This window comes from Archocentrus centrarchus, chromosome 12 (assembly GCF_007364275.1).
Source record: "Archocentrus centrarchus isolate MPI-CPG fArcCen1 chromosome 12, fArcCen1, whole genome shotgun sequence".
NCBI lineage: Eukaryota > Metazoa > Chordata > Actinopteri > Cichliformes > Cichlidae > Archocentrus > Archocentrus centrarchus.
Genome location: NC_044357.1, coordinates 5,943,484 through 5,965,045, shown reverse-complemented (window position 1 = coordinate 5,965,045; position 21,562 = coordinate 5,943,484). Strand labels below are relative to the sequence as shown.

Here is a 21,562-nt window from a genome sequence, read left to right as displayed (position 1 = left end):
AAATAATAGCTGCAGCCCTGGGTCATTGCAAATAAATGATGCGTGCATTTGAATGAACAACAACAACAACAACAACAACAGCAAAAAGAAACCAAATCTTCATTCTGTGCCACTTGATTTCCACTATGTTTCTATGAGTCTGTCAGAATGATCTGAAGTCCACTCACTGTGCCACCTTTGACACTGTGCCAGAAACACATAAAGCTGCCATCGCAACAACTGATAGATGCCTGTATAACTTTTGGGGACTGGAGAAGAAGCTCCCAATCAATCAGAGGGGTTAGACTTGGTGCCGACCAAATTAAATCAACTCCATTTCAATTAAATCACTGCTGCCTCACACAAACGGGAGTCCAACCGAGGCTCTAACATCGACCACCACGCAGACAATCTGAGGGCAAACGTTAGGTGGCCAAACCTTAAACTTTTAAATGGGTTCAATACTCTCAGGACTGGAAGTCTGACACTAAACTGCACTGCCTGCAGGTGCTCTGTGTCCCTGCTGTAGCTGCAATATAAACCTGATTCCATGAAAGGAAGGACATTTTTTTTAATCATCTCCAAGCTGAGTGTATAAAACAAATCACATAAAGTATGAATATGCAGACTAGTGGAATACACAAACACAATGAACATGATGATTTCTTTTAAGTATAATTCTTATATAACAGATAAAAAATACTAGGGGACTGTGGGTCAGGTGGTAGAGGAAGTTCTCAAAAAATGCTGCGAGGCAATATGTTTGTGTGGGCAGAATATTACAGGTACACTGCATGTGAGAAGATCCAGCAAGTCCAGAGTGAATGATATATGAAGTTTATGAGGAAAGCTTTGGAAAGTTATCAGCAGTGTGGTAACACAAATAAGAAGAGACTCATTTGTAATATAATTTTTGCCAAGACTAAACTCCAAGTTAAAAATGAAGCCAACACCAAGTGCCAAAAACTGCAGTTGCTCAAATGGCCACTTGAGGCTGGCTGCAAAAGTGATTCAATCCCTGGCAGAAATACAGCAGAAATAAACATGTTTACAGCCTAGTATTAAAAAAAAAAAAAAAGCTTGGGTCTTTATAGCTATTTTCCCCTTTCATAAGTGAATTTCTAGAGAAATTACTCGTTTAAGGCATAAAGTTAGGGAAGGTAACCACTCTGAGTGACAGATGGGTGCCATTTTGTCAAAGGAGCTGGTTGGTCAGTTTTTCTGAGACATACATTCTGAGAAGTAGGCTTGTTTTTTTATTGCACGCCAAAATTAGCATAGGATTTATTATCATAGTGAATTAAGAGTACAGCTTTATAACTTGATAACTCCTTAGCAGTGCCCTCAATATGATCATACCTAATTTGGGAGAAAAAAAGAAAAAGAAAAATGCCAAACATGAACCAAACCAAACCGACGTGTGATTTTCTAATAGCATCATCCATCTTTTATTTACAGCCTATGGACTAAAGAAGCATGTAGAAGGCACAGAGTTTTTTTTGCAGAACCTCAAATACTGCCAATCAGGATGTTGTTAGACATTATCAGTTTGTTTCAGGTATACTGAACTGTCTCACTTAATCACTCAAAAACTGACATTTCCCTCTGCTCTGTTTCTCTTTGTCCCGGTTTTCCTTTTTATTCTCATTCCTCCCTCTTTCTACGCCACTCCATGATTTACATTTGCTGCATTTCCTTTCAGGTTTCGTATACTTTTCCAGATGACAAGGCCACCAGACTGAATTACATGCAGACTTAGTTGCAGGTAGTGCTCAGGCTGTGTGAGGCCCTTAGCTGCCACATGCAGCTTGAGTCAGACTGACAGGTAGCCTGGGGCTGATATCATGGATCTTCTTTCCTTCTTTTTCACTCCTCATCCTCAACTATATGCTGCTCTCTTTCCTTCTACTAGACATAATTTCATTAAAATTCAGCCCCCCCCCCCCCCCCCCCCCCCCCTTCTCCCCCTCCCTGCTTAAGGCTTAGCAGGTTGGCATGTGGTGCATATATTCAAATCCACACTGCAAGCTTCTCCAACCCATGGCTGTAAGGACTTATGTTAGATGATGTACCCTTCAGCATGAAACACTGCTCAGCCAAGAGAACCACAGTTACTGTCCAGCAGATTCAAGTGGTGACCACAGTTGCTGGAGGCAGGTCAAAGCAACTGTTTAGGGTGGTACTTCATGTTTGTCTGTGATAGTTCCTGGCAGCCGCACTCAAGTGTTCCGTCTGTTGAGTCACCGCAGGGACTTGAACTCAGCCTGTGTCAACTGTCACGCAGATGTCCAGGATCAGAAGGAGGGAAAGTGGCAATACTTCAGAGAAATAGTGTCCTCAAGTGCAAACACAAATTCTCTTTCGTAAATGCCTACCTATTTTTACTACTTGACAAACTAGTCAACAAGAAAGCAAAATAGAAGGGAGGACAATTTAAGACGTGAACACAAATGAGAAGAATTTTCACCTAGCCCAGAAGAAGGAACAATTCTGACAGCCCGGCTTGTCTAAGTGATTGCTTGATTGTCATGGGGAATTCAGGAAACTTGAGTGAAATTCTTTCCCCCCTTTTCATTTCATATACTGTCAAAAAGGCTGCCTGCCTGGCCAGCAACTCCCTGTCAAACACTATTAAGAAAATATCTGCGACGCCTTGTCCTTCTCTTAGCTATGGCTGATATTTCTGGAGCTGACTGGGTGATGACGATCCCAAACATGCCTCTCTCTTGCTTTACCAGTTCAATAAAATAACAGATGATTGAATCCTGTCCCTCAAGTGACAGCTCAAGCCGAACGCAAACTACGGTGACAAATACATTTGCGGCAAATCACAGAAATTGTGTTTTGCGTGATGTTCGAGGTGGAGTTGTCACTCAGAATTATCTCTTTCTTTGGTGAAGAACACTGTAGAGGGATTTCAGCACAAAATACAAATTAAAAATAAAAAGAGGAGAGAGAAAATTCCAAAGCTGCTTCCAAAGCTGCTGCTCTGGTCTAATCTTTAAAAAAGAAAAAAAAATGACTGTACGCATGCACGAATATGAAAAAAAAAAAAAGACGAGAGAAAATTAGATCATTAATGTGGATGGCGAGGCAATAGATGTGTGCATATATTATGTGGAGAGACAACATAAACAAGTACTGCAGGAAACAGATAAGCAGGCTGTCACAAAGCTGCTGTTGACCAGTGGGGCCACTAATCTGAGTGCTGCGGACTACAGAGACATCAGTATAGACTGTATGAACAAGAAATGAACTTTTCAAAACATCATTAACTATGTTAATTTATAATTACAAACAGACAAACACACACATGTACATATATATAAATACACACACACACACTAGGGCATATAAGCATTCATTACGCATGTGTCACCACACGCACACACAGTCAAACATCCATAACTTACTAATGCATTTATAATGACATTATATAAATTATGCCCAACCACTAGGCCTTGTCACATCCTCTTTCAGCCGTGAGTTTTCTAAAATCTTTCTAAAAAAAGATGTCTCCAAATGGAGTCGTTCTCTGTGATCGCCCGTTTTGGGCATTAAACCTCCAGGATGCAGAGTTAATGGGATTGCTCCTGTTTTGCTTCTGGACGCGGACCGCATGGTGGCTAGAGGGGGGCTGTGAGTTGATGCTTAGAACCGACTTAGCGGAGACAAGAAGAAACCAAGCCAATTTTCACTTTGTTGCTTCTCCAGCATGGCCAAGACATCCAATTCCATCAGGCCTTTGCTCCTGGCGCAGCTGATAGAAATGGGCCCTAAGTCCTGTGGCAGGGCCAGCTTATTCCCTTATCTTCTAATGGCTCTGATAAGGGATTGGAAGAAACGGTGTCAGAATAACCACTGCGTGACCCGCTGCCAAAAATCCTGATTAATCTCACTAAGGAACAATCGGAACAAGCTATGGATATTACAGATGCTTCACTAATACAATTGACATATTTGCTTCGAAGAGCAACAGCTGGGGTGTTTATCAATAATAATGAATAAAATCTATTTCAGCACTATTTCAGCAATGCTTAAATATCTTCCTGGGGAATGTAACCCACCCGTTGAGACCGAGGTAACAATCTGACCTTGTGGATTAGTTCAAATCTCTATTATTTTGCTTTCTGACTCACCGGGGGCTTTGTAGAAGCCAATGTCCTCCTCTGTAAGAGGCAGCAGGTAGACTTCACCTTCCTTCCACAGCAGGGGGTACTCCAGCCCTCCAGAAAATTCTCCCAACCAGCTATCCTGATCTGTAGGTGAAAGACATTGCATCCATGTGCTAAATATTCATTTTCTCAAAGAGTTTGTATATTTGTGTTCCTACAGGGGTTATCTGTCTAAACAATATAGTGTATGTAACACTGTATGTTTTTTTTTTTTTATCAGAAACAAAAAGCAAAGCAAAAAAAAAAAAAAAAAAAAAACCCAGAGAAAAACATCTTTGTTCCTGAGAGCTCAGCACAGAGCCAAATGCTGAAAACGAAGAGAGGACAGAGGGTCAGGGAGAACAAAGTAAACATTGCTGGTCATGTTAATTTTGGCTGAGTAATAAAGCCCCCAAGGCAACAAGGGAAACCTCATTAATGGCTGGGGAGACAATACCTTCAATGAAGTCAGAGGTGATGTTGACAGCAGTATAGTGATTGGATGAGGAGCAGGCCAGCGACTGGCCAAAGCAGAAGCACGGTTGGCAGCCTGCTGGGTTTACTTGCTGGAGATTGAAAAATCCTGGCTTGCATCTGCAGGTACACACATACACACCCTCATGCATAAAAAGTCATTAACATGCAGAAGCTGTACTCGCGCCTGATTACAGCTATTTACCACATCCTTGGTGCACTGTTATACTTACTATCTATTTAAGCTCTTTTCAGTTCAGCAGTTTGGGTGCTAGTTGTTGCACACTGCAGTGTTTTAGGAAGAAGAATGGAGCTGAGCTGCTAGCACCCTGACCTGCAGGCACTTGCTGCCATGTGGGTGGGACAGGAACACCGCTAAAAATCAGCCACTACACTAGTCACATTACACAGGAGAGGGGCTTGCTCAACCAGCCGTGAAATCAGCCAAAAAGTCAACAAACAGGGAGCACAGAATTATTCAATAGTTGGAGACCTGGGGCTGTGTGTATTGCTAATGTCATAGTGAGGTTATCTGTTTGATCCCATATCCCAGAGGAACAAGATAGAAGCAGACAGGGAGAAGGAGAGACTATTGACATATTGTAACAGTCGTTTGCACTGCTTTAGTAGTTAAAATGATAGACAGCCTAAAAAAATCTTGAAGCCAGTCTGAATCAAATTATTCTTAAACCCTCTAAATCTGCTGCACCAGTTGGCTGGGTATGACATTTGTAATGTTATTTTTCATTAGGGGTGATAATGAAAATGTATTCTTATAAAATAAATGTTAAACGGAGGCAAGTTTTTTCTTTAAATATTCTGTATGGATGTTTTACTGTATCAGATATTCACAGTCGGCTTGTGTGTACTTTATCTGTGTAACAAACAACAGGAGAATAGCCCACCTGTTGCAGGTCTGTCCCTCTACATTTTGCTTACAGTAACAGCGTCCGTCTAGGGGAGAGCAATCGCCCACACTACCACTGAGGTCGCATTCACATGACCTGCAGGGAAAAAAAAAAAGTGATGATGAAACAATTTAATATACTGCATTTAACAGGCATATATAAAACAGAAACTGAAAAATATGGGTAAGAATCTTTGAGACAGGGACAATTTTATGTGAAGACATCCCCGATCTCTACAAATGAGTCTCTGTTTACTTGCTTTCAAGATAACAGATGTTCAGCTGCAAAACTGCAGCTCTGAAAAAAACATTAGGTGTGTCACCCTCAAGTAGATTTTAACAACATCGATTCTTGTCTTGAGGCTTGAACCTGGGCCTTCCTAATTACTAACTGGCAGTCTTGCTGCCATCACTAGCAAGTCTTTTTAAAAAGTGCACACATTTTCGTAGCAAGTCATCAACACCGAAATCTGAAATTTGTAGGCTGTGTAAACAACCTCAATAAAAAGCCAAGCAAGCTTATGGATCAGCAGTGTTTTGGATTTTGTCAAACTCTGTTTGATCAAATTTATTGACTGGTTACTTTTTGTTTGAGATTGTAACGCAGGATCTATTTTTAATGAGGTGCAATTACAATAATTCAATTATCCCAAGGCAAGCAGCCTCTAGTTGTTTCTGCTCTAGTGGTCTGAGTAATTCACGCATCAACTCAATAGCCTGAGTTTTCTGCACAAATGAAAGAAAGCGGTGTGTGTGTGTGTGCGTGTGTGTGTGTGTGTGTGTGTGTGTGTGTGTGTGTGTGTGTGTGTGTGTGTGTGTGCGTGTGTGTATATGCGTGCACATGTGCATGTCAATATAATCTCTGGAAAACAATCTCAGATATTAATGTACAGCTTTGGTATGAATACCCCATAAATGTAATCTTTAGAAAGAGAGGTTGATCAAACCTTCTTAATCTCAAGCCTACTTTTTAACCTGCATTAACTGACTTGTTGTCAACTCACATATATGATACACATCAGGGAAATACAGGGAAAACTAACTGCTCTTATGGAGTTGTACTTTTGGCTACCAAATGACTCTCACGTCCATCTCCTTTTAGCTCTTGTTTGATCTCCACCAACTCTTGAGGAAAATATTTTGCCCTGCTTCCCTAATTTACCTGATATTTACACAATTTGACTTTTGGCTGTGTCGTCCTGGGTATGTACAGTGGTTTTATCGACTCTTGTTTGCAGTAGCTTTATGGGCTGCAAATAACCAAAACAAATAGCTGAAGGGTGCTAAAAAGCTGGGGAAATCACAGGGTTTGGTAATTATTTGTGAATTCATCACTATGAGGCATAGGCATGGACCCATTTTTCATAAACAAATATTTACTGTAGAAACTATAAATTCAAGTGAATAAGGCTAAAGCTCAATATCTCTTCTTTTGTTTAACAGTCATCCCACAGCCTGTTGTCATAGTATCCAGGTAGAAGAAATACTATTAACACCAAACAGTCATTGATATGCCTTTCACCACTATTGCAACTTAGCATTCCCTCAGCAGAGAGAAGGGGGTCAGGGAGAGCTTGGATAGGCTTCTTATGAATATGAATCTTACAACATACAACACACACACACACACACACGCGCACGTGCACACGCACGCACACACACACACACACGCGCGCGCGCGTGCACGCACACACACACACACACACACACACACACACACACACATTTATATGCAAGCTCATATGCACTCATACTTAGTACGAGGCTCTCAGGTCAGGCAAAGTTGAAATGTGCTTTTCATCATAAAAATGTATGCTGCTGGTCATCTTCAAGTTGCAACAAAGTGTCCAAAAAACCTGACCGGATCTCTCTCAGGTAAAACACGTTGAAAGCAAGTCTGTATCTTAAACTCAGTCTGACCCAGTGAGCTCATTCATCTAGCATACTGAACTGAAACCCAAAACCAGAGCTAACACATTAGTGATGTACACGTTTATCGTATTAAGGTTAAAATATTTGTGATCATTAGCCTACTAATAAAGAGTTGCTGACAGTAAAAAAAGGGGCTGATTTCTGGTTAAAACCAGATGGCAGTCATCTTTACCAGCTACATACAGTGAACCTGTGCATTCAACTACGTTTGCAGAAAAGCAGAGAGGTTTTAGAGGCTAAGTTTCTCCTTGGGTTTGGCTGCAGCTCAAGCTGTTCTCTGAAGAGTTTGAAGGCAGCAAGGCTGGATCCAGTCACCATGGCAACGTGAAGACGACCGCAGGATGTCGTGCTCGGTTCTAAAGGATCTTCAAACACCAGATCTTTCGCTTCTGCTTTTCAGGACTGCTGGCTCACCGATCTCAACAACCATCATATATGCAGTGGGAGGGAATTCGTGCGAAAAGTTTGCGATGACTTGTCGACACATTACGCCGGACTTTATTTAAGATGATATATTGGTGAAAATTTTATTTTGGTTGAAATGTATTCAAAAAGTTGAGTATGAGTAAATTGAATTCAATAATAGACTTTATACTTTTACTTTTGCTAAGTAGCTTAGCAAATTGAGTAGAATGACTTGGGACTTAGTGGTTCTGATATACTATACTCTAAACATGGAAAAATGACATCTTGTTTAATTTCTTTCATTTATAAATCCTACAAATGACCTCACTGAGTTCTTTTTTTTTCCATTGATTTGTAAAGAAAATATGTTTATTAATTGCTTTTCTGTCCATCACCTACTCACCCAACTCAGTCTAACTCCAAACACATCATATAGTGATGTTTGGACTTGCTGCCTTCACACTGTGAAACAATGGACATCTGTTTAGCATTTACTTTTGGTGCTCATAGATTTTGGTGGCTAAAATTAATCATGCAACTTAATGCCTAAACTAAACAAACAGTGAGCTGTGACTGTGCAATCTACCAACCATCTGGCTTCCTAAGGTGGACTTTTGTAGATTTCTGTTCTTCCTCACACTGGAAATGTCTTGTGAAATGACACTAAGAGGACACACCTTGTGTTAAAATGTGATGAATGTGAAAAAGGTTTTCTGACTCAGTGTCACTATGTGATGAGCTGTTGCTGTGTCCACTGTTTGGTAGTGAGTAAGTTGTGTGCTATGGGTTTATTTGAGCTTTTGTGTTGGATACAACTGCTTGTGGTGGCTGAATAGGACCTTTTTGAGAGTAGTAAGACCAAACCAAAAGTAAGAAAGTAAACTCTGAAAACAAAACTTTAAAATGCAGCTAAGAGGTAAATTATGCTTTTGTGCAATCTTTACAAAAATAATACAAAGTTTTCTTGATCAAAGTCAGACAATTTCTGTACACTTCGGTAAAAAGTGATAAAGATAAAATTAATTCACTGTACTGCAAACATACATAAAGCACACAAAATGAGCTCACAGTGGCGTGGCTAATAATGTGCATGATGAATGTATGTGACACCCTGACATAAAGCGTTTAATAAAAATGAAATGAATTTTATCCATGTGGAAAATGACAATGCACTTGGTGGCTTGCTTGCTACAGTGCTTGTTAGCAGTAGGACATTGTGTTTGGCACATTCTGGTACTTGCTGATAAGGTCATTAATTCATAGTAGTATCACGTCGGGAAATTTGAATTCTTTTGTCCTGCTTTGCAGTTTGATAAATTCAAGCTTTGGGAAGTCAGGTGTTACATCTATAAAACATGGAAGCTTCATCAGATATAGTCTCAGTGAGTCTTCACTAAAATCAACCACCTAACAAGTGCACACACACACACACACACACACACCTATATATCTATCTATGAATGTATATATACTGTATATTTTATGTGTGTGTTGCTTGTTGCTTACCTGCATCCACCAGGGCCTAGCGAGTGAAAGCCAGCCTGACACGTGTTACACTTTTCCCCTGTCACACCATCCCGACAAGCACACTTTCCCTCTACATCACACTGCAGACTCAGAGATCCTGGCAGGGTTCAAATAAAGACAAGTATATTCATAGCATAGGAAGAAAATGATGAGCATTTTGTATAAAAATCCACATATATATACATATATATATATATATATATATATATATATATATATATATATATATATATATATATATATGAATTGATGAAATTAATGTTTGTTTGGAATTCGTGTTCTTGGAAGAGGAGGATATAACTTTGCAGCTACACTGTAGCTGATATAGTAAAGCTTTAGTTAATGGAGAAAAAAGGCCATCTGGGGCAGAAAGAAGAGAAAAAGGGAAGCCTGATAGAGTCTGCCATAACCTTTGATCAATATAATGGACTCCAACAGCTCTGTGCCTTCACTGCACACTATTTATGCGAAGAGGAAAAGATAGCTGATGTTTTTGTTCAGTTTTCACTCTCATTCTCCGATGATGGGTGAAGCACAAACACACTTGTGCTTCATCACCAGTAAAGCTCCTCCACCACCTAAAATTAGGACTTGCTTAATGAGCAGTGAGTCTCTTCATTGATAATGTTCAGTGAGTCAGCCGGATCAATTTACACCCGCATGGGTGAGTAAAGCCATGGATTTCTTTAACGATCATCTTAGAAGCTAAGGCAATGATAACTACCGTGAGATTGAATGAATTATAAATTGCAAAAGATTCTACTCTCAGGCAAGTTGGGCAAGCTGATGGGACGTAGAAAATATTAATGCAGTGTCATTAATTTTTTAAAAACATTGGCCATAAAATTTGTAAAATTAATCCTATGAGTCCCATTCATCTGTAGCTAAAGCTTGCATATGGTGCCTTTTTGTGCCAGTGCAGCATTCCAATTTAAACATAATTAAATTTTCTCATGCAGGAGAAAACAAAAGTAGCGAGTAATGATATTGGCATGGATCATAATTAGTGTTTCAGTTATTATCAAAACAATTAAGATTTTTGTATCTGCAGTTTACCATTGATATTGCAGTTGCAGGGCAGGCAGGGCTCTTCTGGAGATATCCGGTAGTAGCTATCTCTGCAGCGCTCACAATGGGCCCCATCAGTGTTGTCTCTGCAACTCACACAGCGCCCCCCACTGCCAGTGCTCCGGTACTGCTCCACGTCAAACACACATTTGTCTGATCTGCCGCTGCAGTTGCATTCTGAGAGTGGAGGTGGGAGAACAAAAAAGAGAAAAGGCAAGAGGTCACGAGAGGAGAGATTTGAAGAACGAGGAAAGAGCAGCCACAGGGGACGAAACAGACACACAAGGCAATGAGGTAAAAAGAAGGATGGCAGAAATAGATGAAGTGGAGAGGCACGCAAAGGGTATATGTGAGTGAGAGATTATGTGTTCTGGGATTGGATCATAATTTAGAGTCTCGTTGCTAATCTCATTTCACACAGGCCTAATGAGGAGCCAATCGGCTGTCAGGGGGCACTTAGATAACAGTAATTCATGTTTATACAAGAGCAAATTACTCAGCTGATAACACACCATCACAACTCTCATACCCCTCACATCAAATCCCTCCTTAGTTTACAAGTTACCCTGAGGGGGGACTTAGGTGAAATTGCCCATTTTATTATGAATCAAGCTCCCAGTTGAGCTAGAAATAACCATATGATTACGCTTTCTTTTTAATAAGAAGTCTCATCAGTATTTAACTTATTTCACCGATTGCTTTTAAAACCTAACTTGTAATGAACTTGGGGTTGGCGGTTCAGGACCTTAATGTGCAGTAAGTTATGTTGCATGGATACAGATATTATTAGTACATAAAGGTTTCACAGTCTAGGAAAGCCTACCACTGTTTTCACTGCGCTCATCTCCGTAAACAGTTCAGTTCTTAGCTGTGGCTTAGCTCTTCTTCTTTGGGCAGCATGGAGGCTCAAATCCACCGCCCTTCTGTGTGGATGCTGCATGTTCTCCAAGTGCCTGCGTGAGATCTCTCTGGCTACTCTGGCTTCCTCCCACAGCTCAAAGGCATGCTTGTCAGGTTAATTAGTGATTCTAATTTGGCTATAGGTGTGAATGTTAGGATGAATGTCTCCCTGTTTTAGCCGTGGGATAGACTGGCAACTTGGCCGTGGTGTACTCCACCTCTCACCTCCTTCAATGATAGCTAGGATTCAGCCCTCCTGCAATCCTGAATTGGAGGAACGGTTAGGAAAATGCATACAGGAAATGGTTATTTCCAGCAGCTGATTCTTGCCCTCCGACCACTAAAAGTCTAATTTTTGCAATTCTTTTGTTCAGCTTTGGTCTCTACTTTGTCATGAAGGGAAGATCTGACACTTTAGCTCCTAAATAGTTTTTCCAGTTGGCTTGTCACTGCTCACATTATTTACTAATGTATTAGTAATATGGTAACTTACAGTTTGATTACAGATGCTGTATCAATCTTAGTAACACTATGTTAGTATGAGGTTTACTTCAGTGGCTTGTAAGTATGACTCGTGGGTTGGATTAGGTAAGAATGTTAGCAAGAACTACTGATAATTACAAAGTTTTCTCGTTTACATGGTGCGCCTTCTTAAGCCTTGATTATACTTTCTACGTATGTGAGTCCGCTGGGGTCAGAGTGATGTAAATTTTGTCACCAGACAGCGAGCACAAGGGTCTACGCGATCATCTGCGTGCCTAGCAATTCCAAGTGACCACACAGATTCATCTGCGGAGAATTTCCATTTCAGTGCGCCAACTACGCATGCTCCCCAGGTGGCAGACTTCAAGCGAACCTCAAAGGAAGTACAACAGAGATGACTACTCGGCCGTTGTGTCTCCAGCTGTCCGTGTCTGTGTCAGCAACATAATCAAGGCTTTGGTAAGAGCTCATGGAGTCATGTGGGTTTTGAGTGGGATGGCGTGTGAACGCACGTCTTCACACTTAGGATGGGACTTCTTAATTGCTTTGTGCAGTCACTGGAGCTAAGGAATTTGTGTTTAGTAAACATTTAAAATCCAGATTGTAGAGCCTGCTTATTAGACCACAATATCTTGTTTTCTTTTCCTTTGAGTGCTAAATACAAAAGATGTGACAACTAAGTGTGAAGTCTTTGAAGTTGTTAAAAGGCAACTTTGATGAAGATGTTCTAAATATAACATAACAAATAAGGAAATGTGATTGAATTTTTTTAATGAGAAATGTACATCAGTAGTAATTGATGGCTGCTGCCTACTGTATCTGAAAAATAAATTAATGAGAATGGGCAAAGGAAACGAAAATTAAAAGTTGTTAGTGTAAAACTCAAATTGTGAATTTAAAAATGCTAAAAAGCTCTTTAAAGCAAATTGGAAATGAAGAATCAAGTAATAATTATCTGTGGGTTCATCAGTGTGAGTGACCGCTTTGCTTCTAATAAGTTCAGCTCTAAAACACCATCCTTAAGCAGTAGTTCCGACAGATTACAATAAAAGACACAACAGGAACTAATATCTTTTGCTCTGCTAGGAGGAGACTCGTCACGCATTGGACAAAAAACATCTTGATGATCCCCAAATTTGGGAAAACATTCTGAAAAAAGTTGAACTATAATATTCGAGTCCCGTTACATCTGGTATAAAAAGAACATCATACCAACAGTCAAACTTGGTGGTGGTAGTGTGATGGTCTGGGGCTGCTTTGCTGCTTCAGGACTTGGACAATAGGCTGTACATGTAATTGATGGAATCATGACTTCTGCTCTCTACCAGAAAATTCCAACGGAGAAGGTTCTGCCATCAGTTTGTGCCCTGAATCTCAAGTCCACCTCTGAATGGCTCAGGTTTCTGAGTGGCCTAGTCAAAGTCTTATTTAATGAGACTGAGGTGCTTTGGAATAACCTTAAACAGGCCATTCGTGCTAGAAAACCTTCCAGTGTGGCTGACATTTAAAAATTCTACAAAGAAGAGTGGACCAAAATTCCTCCACAGCGACGTGAAAAGCTCATTGCCAGTTATTGCAAAGACTTGATTTCAATTCTTGCCACCAAGGGTGGCACAACCAGTTATCAGGTTTTCACTTAGTATTTTCATAAATTACATCATTTAAAAACTGCATTTTGTGTTTCCGTGGGTTAGCTTTGAAAGGAGCAAATACTTTTTATAATATACTGTACATATAAAAAAAAATAAAAAATGGTCAGCTCAGCTCAGGAAAATAAGCTGAGTTGAATGGGGCTGTTGGAAATTGAGTTCCTCCTCTTTTTTTGTATCATGGACTGGGTGAATTCTCTATGCTGGAGATGGTAGTTTGCTAAGTGACCTTCACTGTACCGACTCAAACGTCTCCATGTTTTGATCAACTCGAGTTACAGCCTGGTGAATGAATTTATTGACTGTGCTGACATCTCTGGCACTGGACTGCAGTTCTCATCCTTCAAAACATATCTGCAATCCCAGTTCAACAAAATCTGACAAAACTACCACCCCACGCTCCCCAAATTTAGAAAGTTGCTGCATTACTCACTTCTGATTGGCACTGATGGGTAGCTAGAGCACAAATACAACCAGTTGTCTCAGCTTGTCACCTCCCATTCACTCTATCCCTTTCATGTCAGCTGGTGGTAGTGTCACTGCTGCACAGGCTAGCTAACAGTCAAGTAGAAATACTATCAAATTTCAACTTTTCAGTGGTTACCAATTTATAAAATCAATGTATTATACTGTATTATACTGCAAGACAGTTATCTCAAAATCATGCTGTACTCACTTATCTTACATCAAAAGCTACTTCATGTGTGAAACACACACTGTACCTTTTTTCAGTACTGAAAATGAATACTGTATGTAAATATAATGACTTTGGACTGATCCCCCCTGTATTTTATATTACGCTACCCCCCCCCCCCCCCCCCCCCTCCTTTACATTAACTGCCTTTGATGTTGGCTGTGTTCACTTCCTTTCTTGGGAGACATCAAACCACTGAGCACATTATCATAAGCATGTTACAGTGCAGCATCTTTACCATCTTAGTAATGGGGTGTAAAATAACTGTAGCTGAGCAGTTAAGGTCTTATACATATGTGGGATGAAGATTGCTCCAAGCAGTAGGGGAGAGAGGAGCTGAGGCAGAACAAATTATTTGAAGCTGTTTTTCAAGTTTAACACAAAAATTTCCCCATACAGCTTTCCATAGCTTATGTTAGGTTATCTTGTCCACATTTATATGGTTGCCCACCCACTGCCATGTCTTCAACATGCTGTTACTACAGTCCTGTCCTGGGGACCGCACAGCTTGTGCATCACTGTGAGTTTGGAGGCTTTATGCGAGCAAACAGGCACTGGTAGCTCCTTGCTGAGTCTGACCATACAGTCCGCAAAGCAAACCTCCCCAAATGCTACGCCTCATCCAGTCTTGAATCACCTCTAGTGCTGAAACCTACAGGATTACAGTGGGAATACTTCGGACTATAGCACTCGTGATTGTTTACAACCATCAAATGGATTTTTATCTATTTAACAGTGATAAACTTGCTTTTTTTACACCATGTGTAGCATATTTTAATAATGAATTATATGTGGCTGCACAACGAGCAGTCCAATTACTACAAATGCAATGTTGTAAATATAAACAAAGAGTAAAATTAAATAAAAGCTGTCTTCATCACTTCTGTCTTTGTTTAATCATTGCAATTAGGAAAACCTAAAACCACGTGGCTAATGGTGGAAAATGTATCAAATAAGTAAGTAAATACAAAAAAAAAAATACATGTTAAACAGTTAAACTCATGTGAACAGACAACTTTTATCTCAGCACTAAGGACAAATAATGGTTGCAATTCAGTTGTGATCATGAGCCAAACCTACTGAACTCAGTGCCATGTTGAGCTCAGTCATGCTGCGCAGATGAAGGGAGGGACAGTTTTTCTGGAATACAAAAACTAAGCAAAGTTTGTAGATAATTAGATTTAAAAAAAAAACAAAAAACCACCAAAAAACAGCGGGAAGCTGCCAAATCTGGCAACGCTGCTGTTGCATTCCTCTTTACTCCAAATTATGATTGCATGACAGATACAAAGCAAGAAATTCTTTAATTCTTAGTTGCTAGTTGCTCCTGTATTGTATATTCCAGCCCATGTTGTTGTTTGTTTGTTTTTTTTCCCCCTGCATTCAATAAATCCTCCATATTTACAGTTTGCCTTGCTGTTTGTCAGATTGCCTCCTAACATACCCCTGCTCACCTCTCTCTGCTTCTCTCCTTTTTGTTTCTGCTTTTCTGTGTTAGTCTATCCTTCTGTTTGGACTTTTGTTTATTTGTTCTGCAGCAACTTTGCATCATCCCGCCTTTTTATTTATTCATAAATTCATTAAAGTCACTTTTTTCTTTGCAGCTTGCCAGTTTGTGCCCTTTGTGTAAACCTGTTGAACCCCCATATGACACTAAAAACTTTTGAGAGAACTGCAATCCTGCATTCATGTCTCTTCAGCATATGAAGCACTGTGTTTGGGTGCTGGGGGTTTTGGGCACTCACATCTCATGGTTAGTGAAAGATTGTCGTTTTGGTTAATTATAGAGAAGGAGAGAAGTGAGAAGAAGCACAAGACTGTAGCATAAATGTTTAAGGACGTGTATGGATGGGTGCCCTAAGCAAACTAAATGCAGGACTCAGGATTTAAATTCTACCTCAGGGACCCTGTATGTTCAACGACCATATTCTCCCACTGTTCATGCAGAACAAAAAGCGCTGCAGGTGACAAGTTAACAAACAAAGGGCCAAGCTCATCTGATATTAGAATCCCCTGTCTGTGTGTAACTTTACTGTGCATTAAGTGGATGTCTTCACTTTATTCTGCATTGTCCCTGTGAGAAACATGGATGGTCCAGTGCTTTCAGTAAGAATATGAGCCAGTGACACTAACTTCTCTTGAGAGGCCAGTCCTGCTGTGTTCAGACTCCTGCTGAGGGTTTTCAAGGACTCTTTAATTTGCAGATTATGCCTATACAAGCGTGGACATTGCCCTCATATTGCTCCTTGGGGCGCTGTCTCAGAGAAATTAATCTGGACACACAGTAAAAGCTAAGTTCTTCTTTATCTCCTGTGGTTTTATGAGCACATGACCCCTTGTGGCCCAGAATAACTTCTTATTTGTGTGTGCTATGGTAAAAGGATAAAGAATCAAAGCTAAATAAAAAGATGCGATATTGTGATATGAAAACTGTCCTATCGTTTTGATTATCAGAATAACTCCTGCCAGCATCAGTCTGGGAGTTAGATGTTTGATCAGAGATCAAAAGAAAAAAAATCATATTTGAGGTTGTAATTTATTTTTATTAATTTTACAGAGGATGCAAAAAAAAAAAATTTTCAGCAGGAAACGATGATCTTTTGTTTGATGAGGTGTGTGATTTTATGATGTGAATGTTCAGACATGTTGGTTGTAAAGAGGATCTTGTTCTTGTGCTTTCTTGTAAGCAATCAATCCCAAAAAAAAAGACTGAGTGTGTGCTTGAGCTACAATACACGAGTGTGTTTCCTTCCTCATTCATCATTGTAAGCATCAATATCAGTTCTGTGACAATATTCTTTTGGCCTTTTTACCCAGCACTACTCTGTGTTTGCCATCTTTCACCAGCAAGGAACAATTTTGGGGGCGTAAAGGAGGTTGCCACCTTGCCTCATATGCAGGAGAGGTAATGTAAACCCCTCTTACTGTCTTCTGGCCTTTATATGAATAGTTTCTTAGTACAGTTGCAGAACACATTGTAGAGAGGGACCAAAATCCCTGCAGGCACCATGATTTCTCATTTTTACATTTAATTTGCTGGATGAATGAGATGTCCTGCCAAGAGAATATAGAAAAGCAGCAGTGATAAAGCAGCCTGGGAGGACTCATGCTTCATATACTGTATATGTGTATGAGTACTGCATGAGTCCTGACGCACACATGGCTCAGCTTATCCAAAGTAGGGAAGTTGATGATTATTTTTATTATTACTAGCATTTCTTTAAAGGAGTACTCAAAGTTTTATCTGTATCATAATATCTTAATTGTCACTATCTGCTTTCATTCATGCCAAAATGGCTACACACACACACACACACACACACACACACACACACACACACACACACACACACACACACACACACACACACACACACGCGCACACACACACACACACACACACACACACTAAGCTGTGAGAATAAAATGGTTTAGAGTTTGTTTCTGAATGTAGACACAGTTGCAATTGACCTCAGGTCCTTGACTGAAAGCACCCTCAGCACACTTAGATCTAATTCTGGGGACAGTTAAAAGATCTGCACCCGATGACCTGAGAGGTCTGACTGGGTTATAGACACTGAACAAATCAGAGATGTACTGGGGGGGACAAACCACTGAGAGCATTATGAACTAATAGAAGGATTTTAAAGGAAACTCTGTATTGAACTGGGAGCCATTCAAGTGACTTCAGTACAAGAATATTATGATCAAACGTCCGTGTATGTGTAAGGACTCTAGCTGCTGGGTTCTGAAAGAGATGAAGTCATTCTACTGATGATTTGGATAGTCCTGCAAATAGAGCATTACAGTAGTCTAACCGGCTTGATATGAATGCATGGACCAATTTCTCAGAGTCAGTTTGAGGTAGAAATTTTCTAACTTTTTACATATATTCCTTAAGTGGTAAAAAGCAGTTCTGGTGACCTTGTTAATATGATTATCAAAGCTGCGATCACTGTCCAAAGTGATGCCAAAGATTCTGACTTGCTGTGTTTCAGAGACAAGGATGATAAATATGAACTGTCAGTCTCTGACTAAAAGAATGTGTAATGACACACTACGGTAACACATACAAAACTGGGACAGGCAATTTCATACACGTTTTAATCTTTAATGTGTTTTGAGGTTCAATACAGCAAAGCCTCATAAATGTGTTTTATGTTGCATTTACTTTCAGGAAATATGCTTATTTGTTCTCTTGGCAGCAGTTAGACATTATGGAGGTATCAATTTTTCATCTAAGCTTAAATATGAGGCTAGAGCTCACTGCACTCAGCCTGAACACGACAGCCCTTTAAACCATAAATTGATGTTTTTTTTGCAGATTGATTTGTGTCATTGATCAAAAAAAACTTGGTGTGTCAATCAGCCAAATTTTGTTGTGTTTCGAGAGAATCCGTCTGGCTGGTTCCTCATGCTTCCTGTCTTCCTGGCTGGATTGTCTTTATGCCAAGCTAAGCTGACTGTCTTCTGTTTGCAAATTTTCATATGAAAAATTACAGGAGTATCTGTCTCTTATCCATCACAGCAAGAAGCCAAATATGCATATTCCCAAAAACTGTTGCTTTAAGAGTATGTTGAACCAGTTTGATTGTTTGGCTTACAAAATTATATCAAATATAAAAAGTGAGCTGTCATACAAACTCCATAGTTCAACTTAGAAGCCATCAAATTTCACTCCTGTGAGTTAACTAAGTAGATGATCACATGTTTGCTTATTAGCTCAAAGTTACTGCACTTGTCTGAGTCCGAGAAATAATTTTGAACCATTTCAATCTATTGGAAGTTTTTCATTTTTATATGTAAAGCTAATGTCACTGTTCCTATCAGAGTCATTACTTATAACCACCTTTTTCTGAAGGTATGAGCCATGCCGATCTAACCTTTATCTTGGATGTAAACACACTTCACACTGGAGCTAAACATGATTTGATGTAATTTAATGAATCTATAGCAGGCATTAATTCAGTGTTAAAATTTGTGACACGGCAAATGAGTTGTGAGTTTTCAGAGAGTGTGCATTTCCTATATAGAAAATACTGTATTTCTATGTTGGATGGTGTGTTTGATTTATTTATTGTTGTTCTTTTATAATGAAGCTTATGCATAACAAACGCATACAGTACCTTAAATCTCACTGCTTACCTGTCATTCTCCCTTGCAGACATTTTTGCAACCCACCTCCCCATCTCCACCTCACCCAAGTCACTCAGTGCACTATCCAAGCCTCCATCTTTATCTTCAACACCACCAGCGTCTAGACTCCGGGGGTCCTGCCCTAATTCCTGTCATCGCTGGGATTCTGTTCTGCTTCTATGGGCCATCAGAGTCTAATCACCAAATAGTTTAATTCTGTATATTAATAAGTCATATTCAGTTCCTCCTAATGATCTCTCCTTATTGATATGTCAGTATGTCTGTACTGAAGGCATTTTTTTTTGGTTTCCTCACCATGGTGCAGAGAAGGTTTGAAGTCACGAATACCTATCATTATTTACCTCCTTTATACTGTACATGCATATACAGTACCAGTCAAAAGTCAAAAGTTTTGAATGGTACTGTAAATTTAATATATAGCAATATATAGTAAACTATATAGGCAGCTGTGGCACAGCATGTACAGTGGTTGTTCATTGTGGTTGCTGGTGAATTTGATGACTTATATTCATCGCCAGGATTTGCTGGGATATATATATATATATATATATATAATTTTCTACAGAAGAAAAATAAGCAATAAGTATAATGCTCGGTTTTGTGTAGTCAATACTCTTGCTGTCCTGACATTGTGTGCACAGTAGACAGCTGAGTTTACTTATCACTGCCAGTTCACAGTTGTAAATATGAAATTGTTCTTAATCTGTTTGCCTGGATAAATAAAGGTTTAAATAAAACTGCATGGAAAACAACAGTAATGTGGACTCTGCCATGTGATAGCTGAGGTGAAAAGGTCTCAAAGCAAAAGGACAGGTGCCATCTTGAAGTTTTAAAAGGAAACAGCAGGTTTCAAATTTATCTGACACTGGTCATGAAGTCTTTGGGAGGAAATGGAGTGTAGTACAAGGTGATGAGTATAGTGCCATTCTGTACTGGTTAATGGTTAGGTGTTGATTGGACTGAAGGGAAAGTCATGTCAAATGATGCAATACCTATTTTAAACTCAAAAAGATCTAAAAAGCAAGTGTAGAACTCTATATTTTTCACAACTCATAGATGGACTTCCAAGAAAAATGTTCACAAAACTGGTGCACACTTTGGATGACTCAAATGACTGAATATGATGTGATATTTGGGTTCCAAAAGCTGCACAAATCAGAAAAATTTAGCTATGACAAATAATTTTGAATTACTACAATTCCATATTAAGTGTATGAAATCTAATTTGGTTACTGTATGTGTAGCTGTGACATAAATATTGCAGTTGTTCTTCAGACTTTGTGATCCCTGAAATGTGGTTAGAGTTTCAGTGCGGGAATTGGTGACAGAGTTGATGAAGGTGCAGACTGGTTAAAAGGTTTGGATATACAGTACCAGTGTCCAAACCTTTGACTGGTACTGTACTAGCAAATAATCTTTCCATTCATGTCCTTCCTGAGATACCTTTACTTTGTCAGCATATAGTCATATGGAATGGAAAGTTTTCACAGGACTCTATGCAGTCCTCTGAATTATTAAGTACACCCCATAATTCAATAGCGTGTAGAACATTGACCATTAATGATAATACTTGTAATAAACCAACTGGCAACATAGAGTCCAAAGACAGAACAGGATCTATCCAGCTAAATTCACCAAGATTTAAGCAGATGTTCCACAAGCTATATGGGTGATTTTCAAAAAAACTAGTATAATATGAATAGTATACTAGTATAGAAGAGTGAATCTAATGAACATCATTATCTTAAATATAAATTGATACCTGGTACCCTTGATGTACATCCTAACATTGACCATGATTACCACAGCCTGCTGTGCACCAAACATCACAACAATACTGCAAACTAACCAGTTTAATATGCACAAAACTGCCTGGCATTTTTCATGCAACCTTTGAATAACACAAAACTAGTGTACTACTTTAGTTTTGCAAGCCATTTCACAAAAACATAATTCATCAACACATGTATAGATCCAATCTCTGATTAAAAAAGCAATCTCTGAAATGAATGAGGATGTTATATGTCGAATTTAAGTTTCCAGTTTATCAAACTGCAGTTGCAGAGCAGTCCTAGCAGTCGAAAATAATCCCTCATCTTCATCATGTCCTCTCTTTCTTACATCTTTCTTCATCTCTCAGTGTCACAAAGTTACTGCACATCTAGCTAGCAGATACATTTCATGACAAACTGCACAGAAATGGTTGGTCCCAAGATGTGCCTGGTAGCTAAAT

The 21,562-nt window shown here is 39.5% G+C and overlaps 1 protein-coding gene across 1 annotated transcript in view; it reads right to left on the bottom strand.

The window, feature by feature from the left end:
• Positions 1-21,562, bottom strand: part of lamc3 (laminin, gamma 3) — a 118,577-nt gene that overhangs the window by 59,422 nt on the left and 37,593 nt on the right. Inside the window, exons 5-9 of the mRNA XM_030743155.1 lie at positions 10,435-10,623; positions 9,358-9,475; positions 5,513-5,611; positions 4,591-4,727; positions 4,119-4,238 (exon numbers count right to left, since the gene is read on the bottom strand). Coding sequence (XP_030599015.1) covers positions 4,119-4,238; positions 4,591-4,727; positions 5,513-5,611; positions 9,358-9,475; positions 10,435-10,623 — 663 coding nt within the window. The remainder of the gene's footprint in view (positions 1-4,118; positions 4,239-4,590; positions 4,728-5,512; positions 5,612-9,357; positions 9,476-10,434; positions 10,624-21,562) is intronic.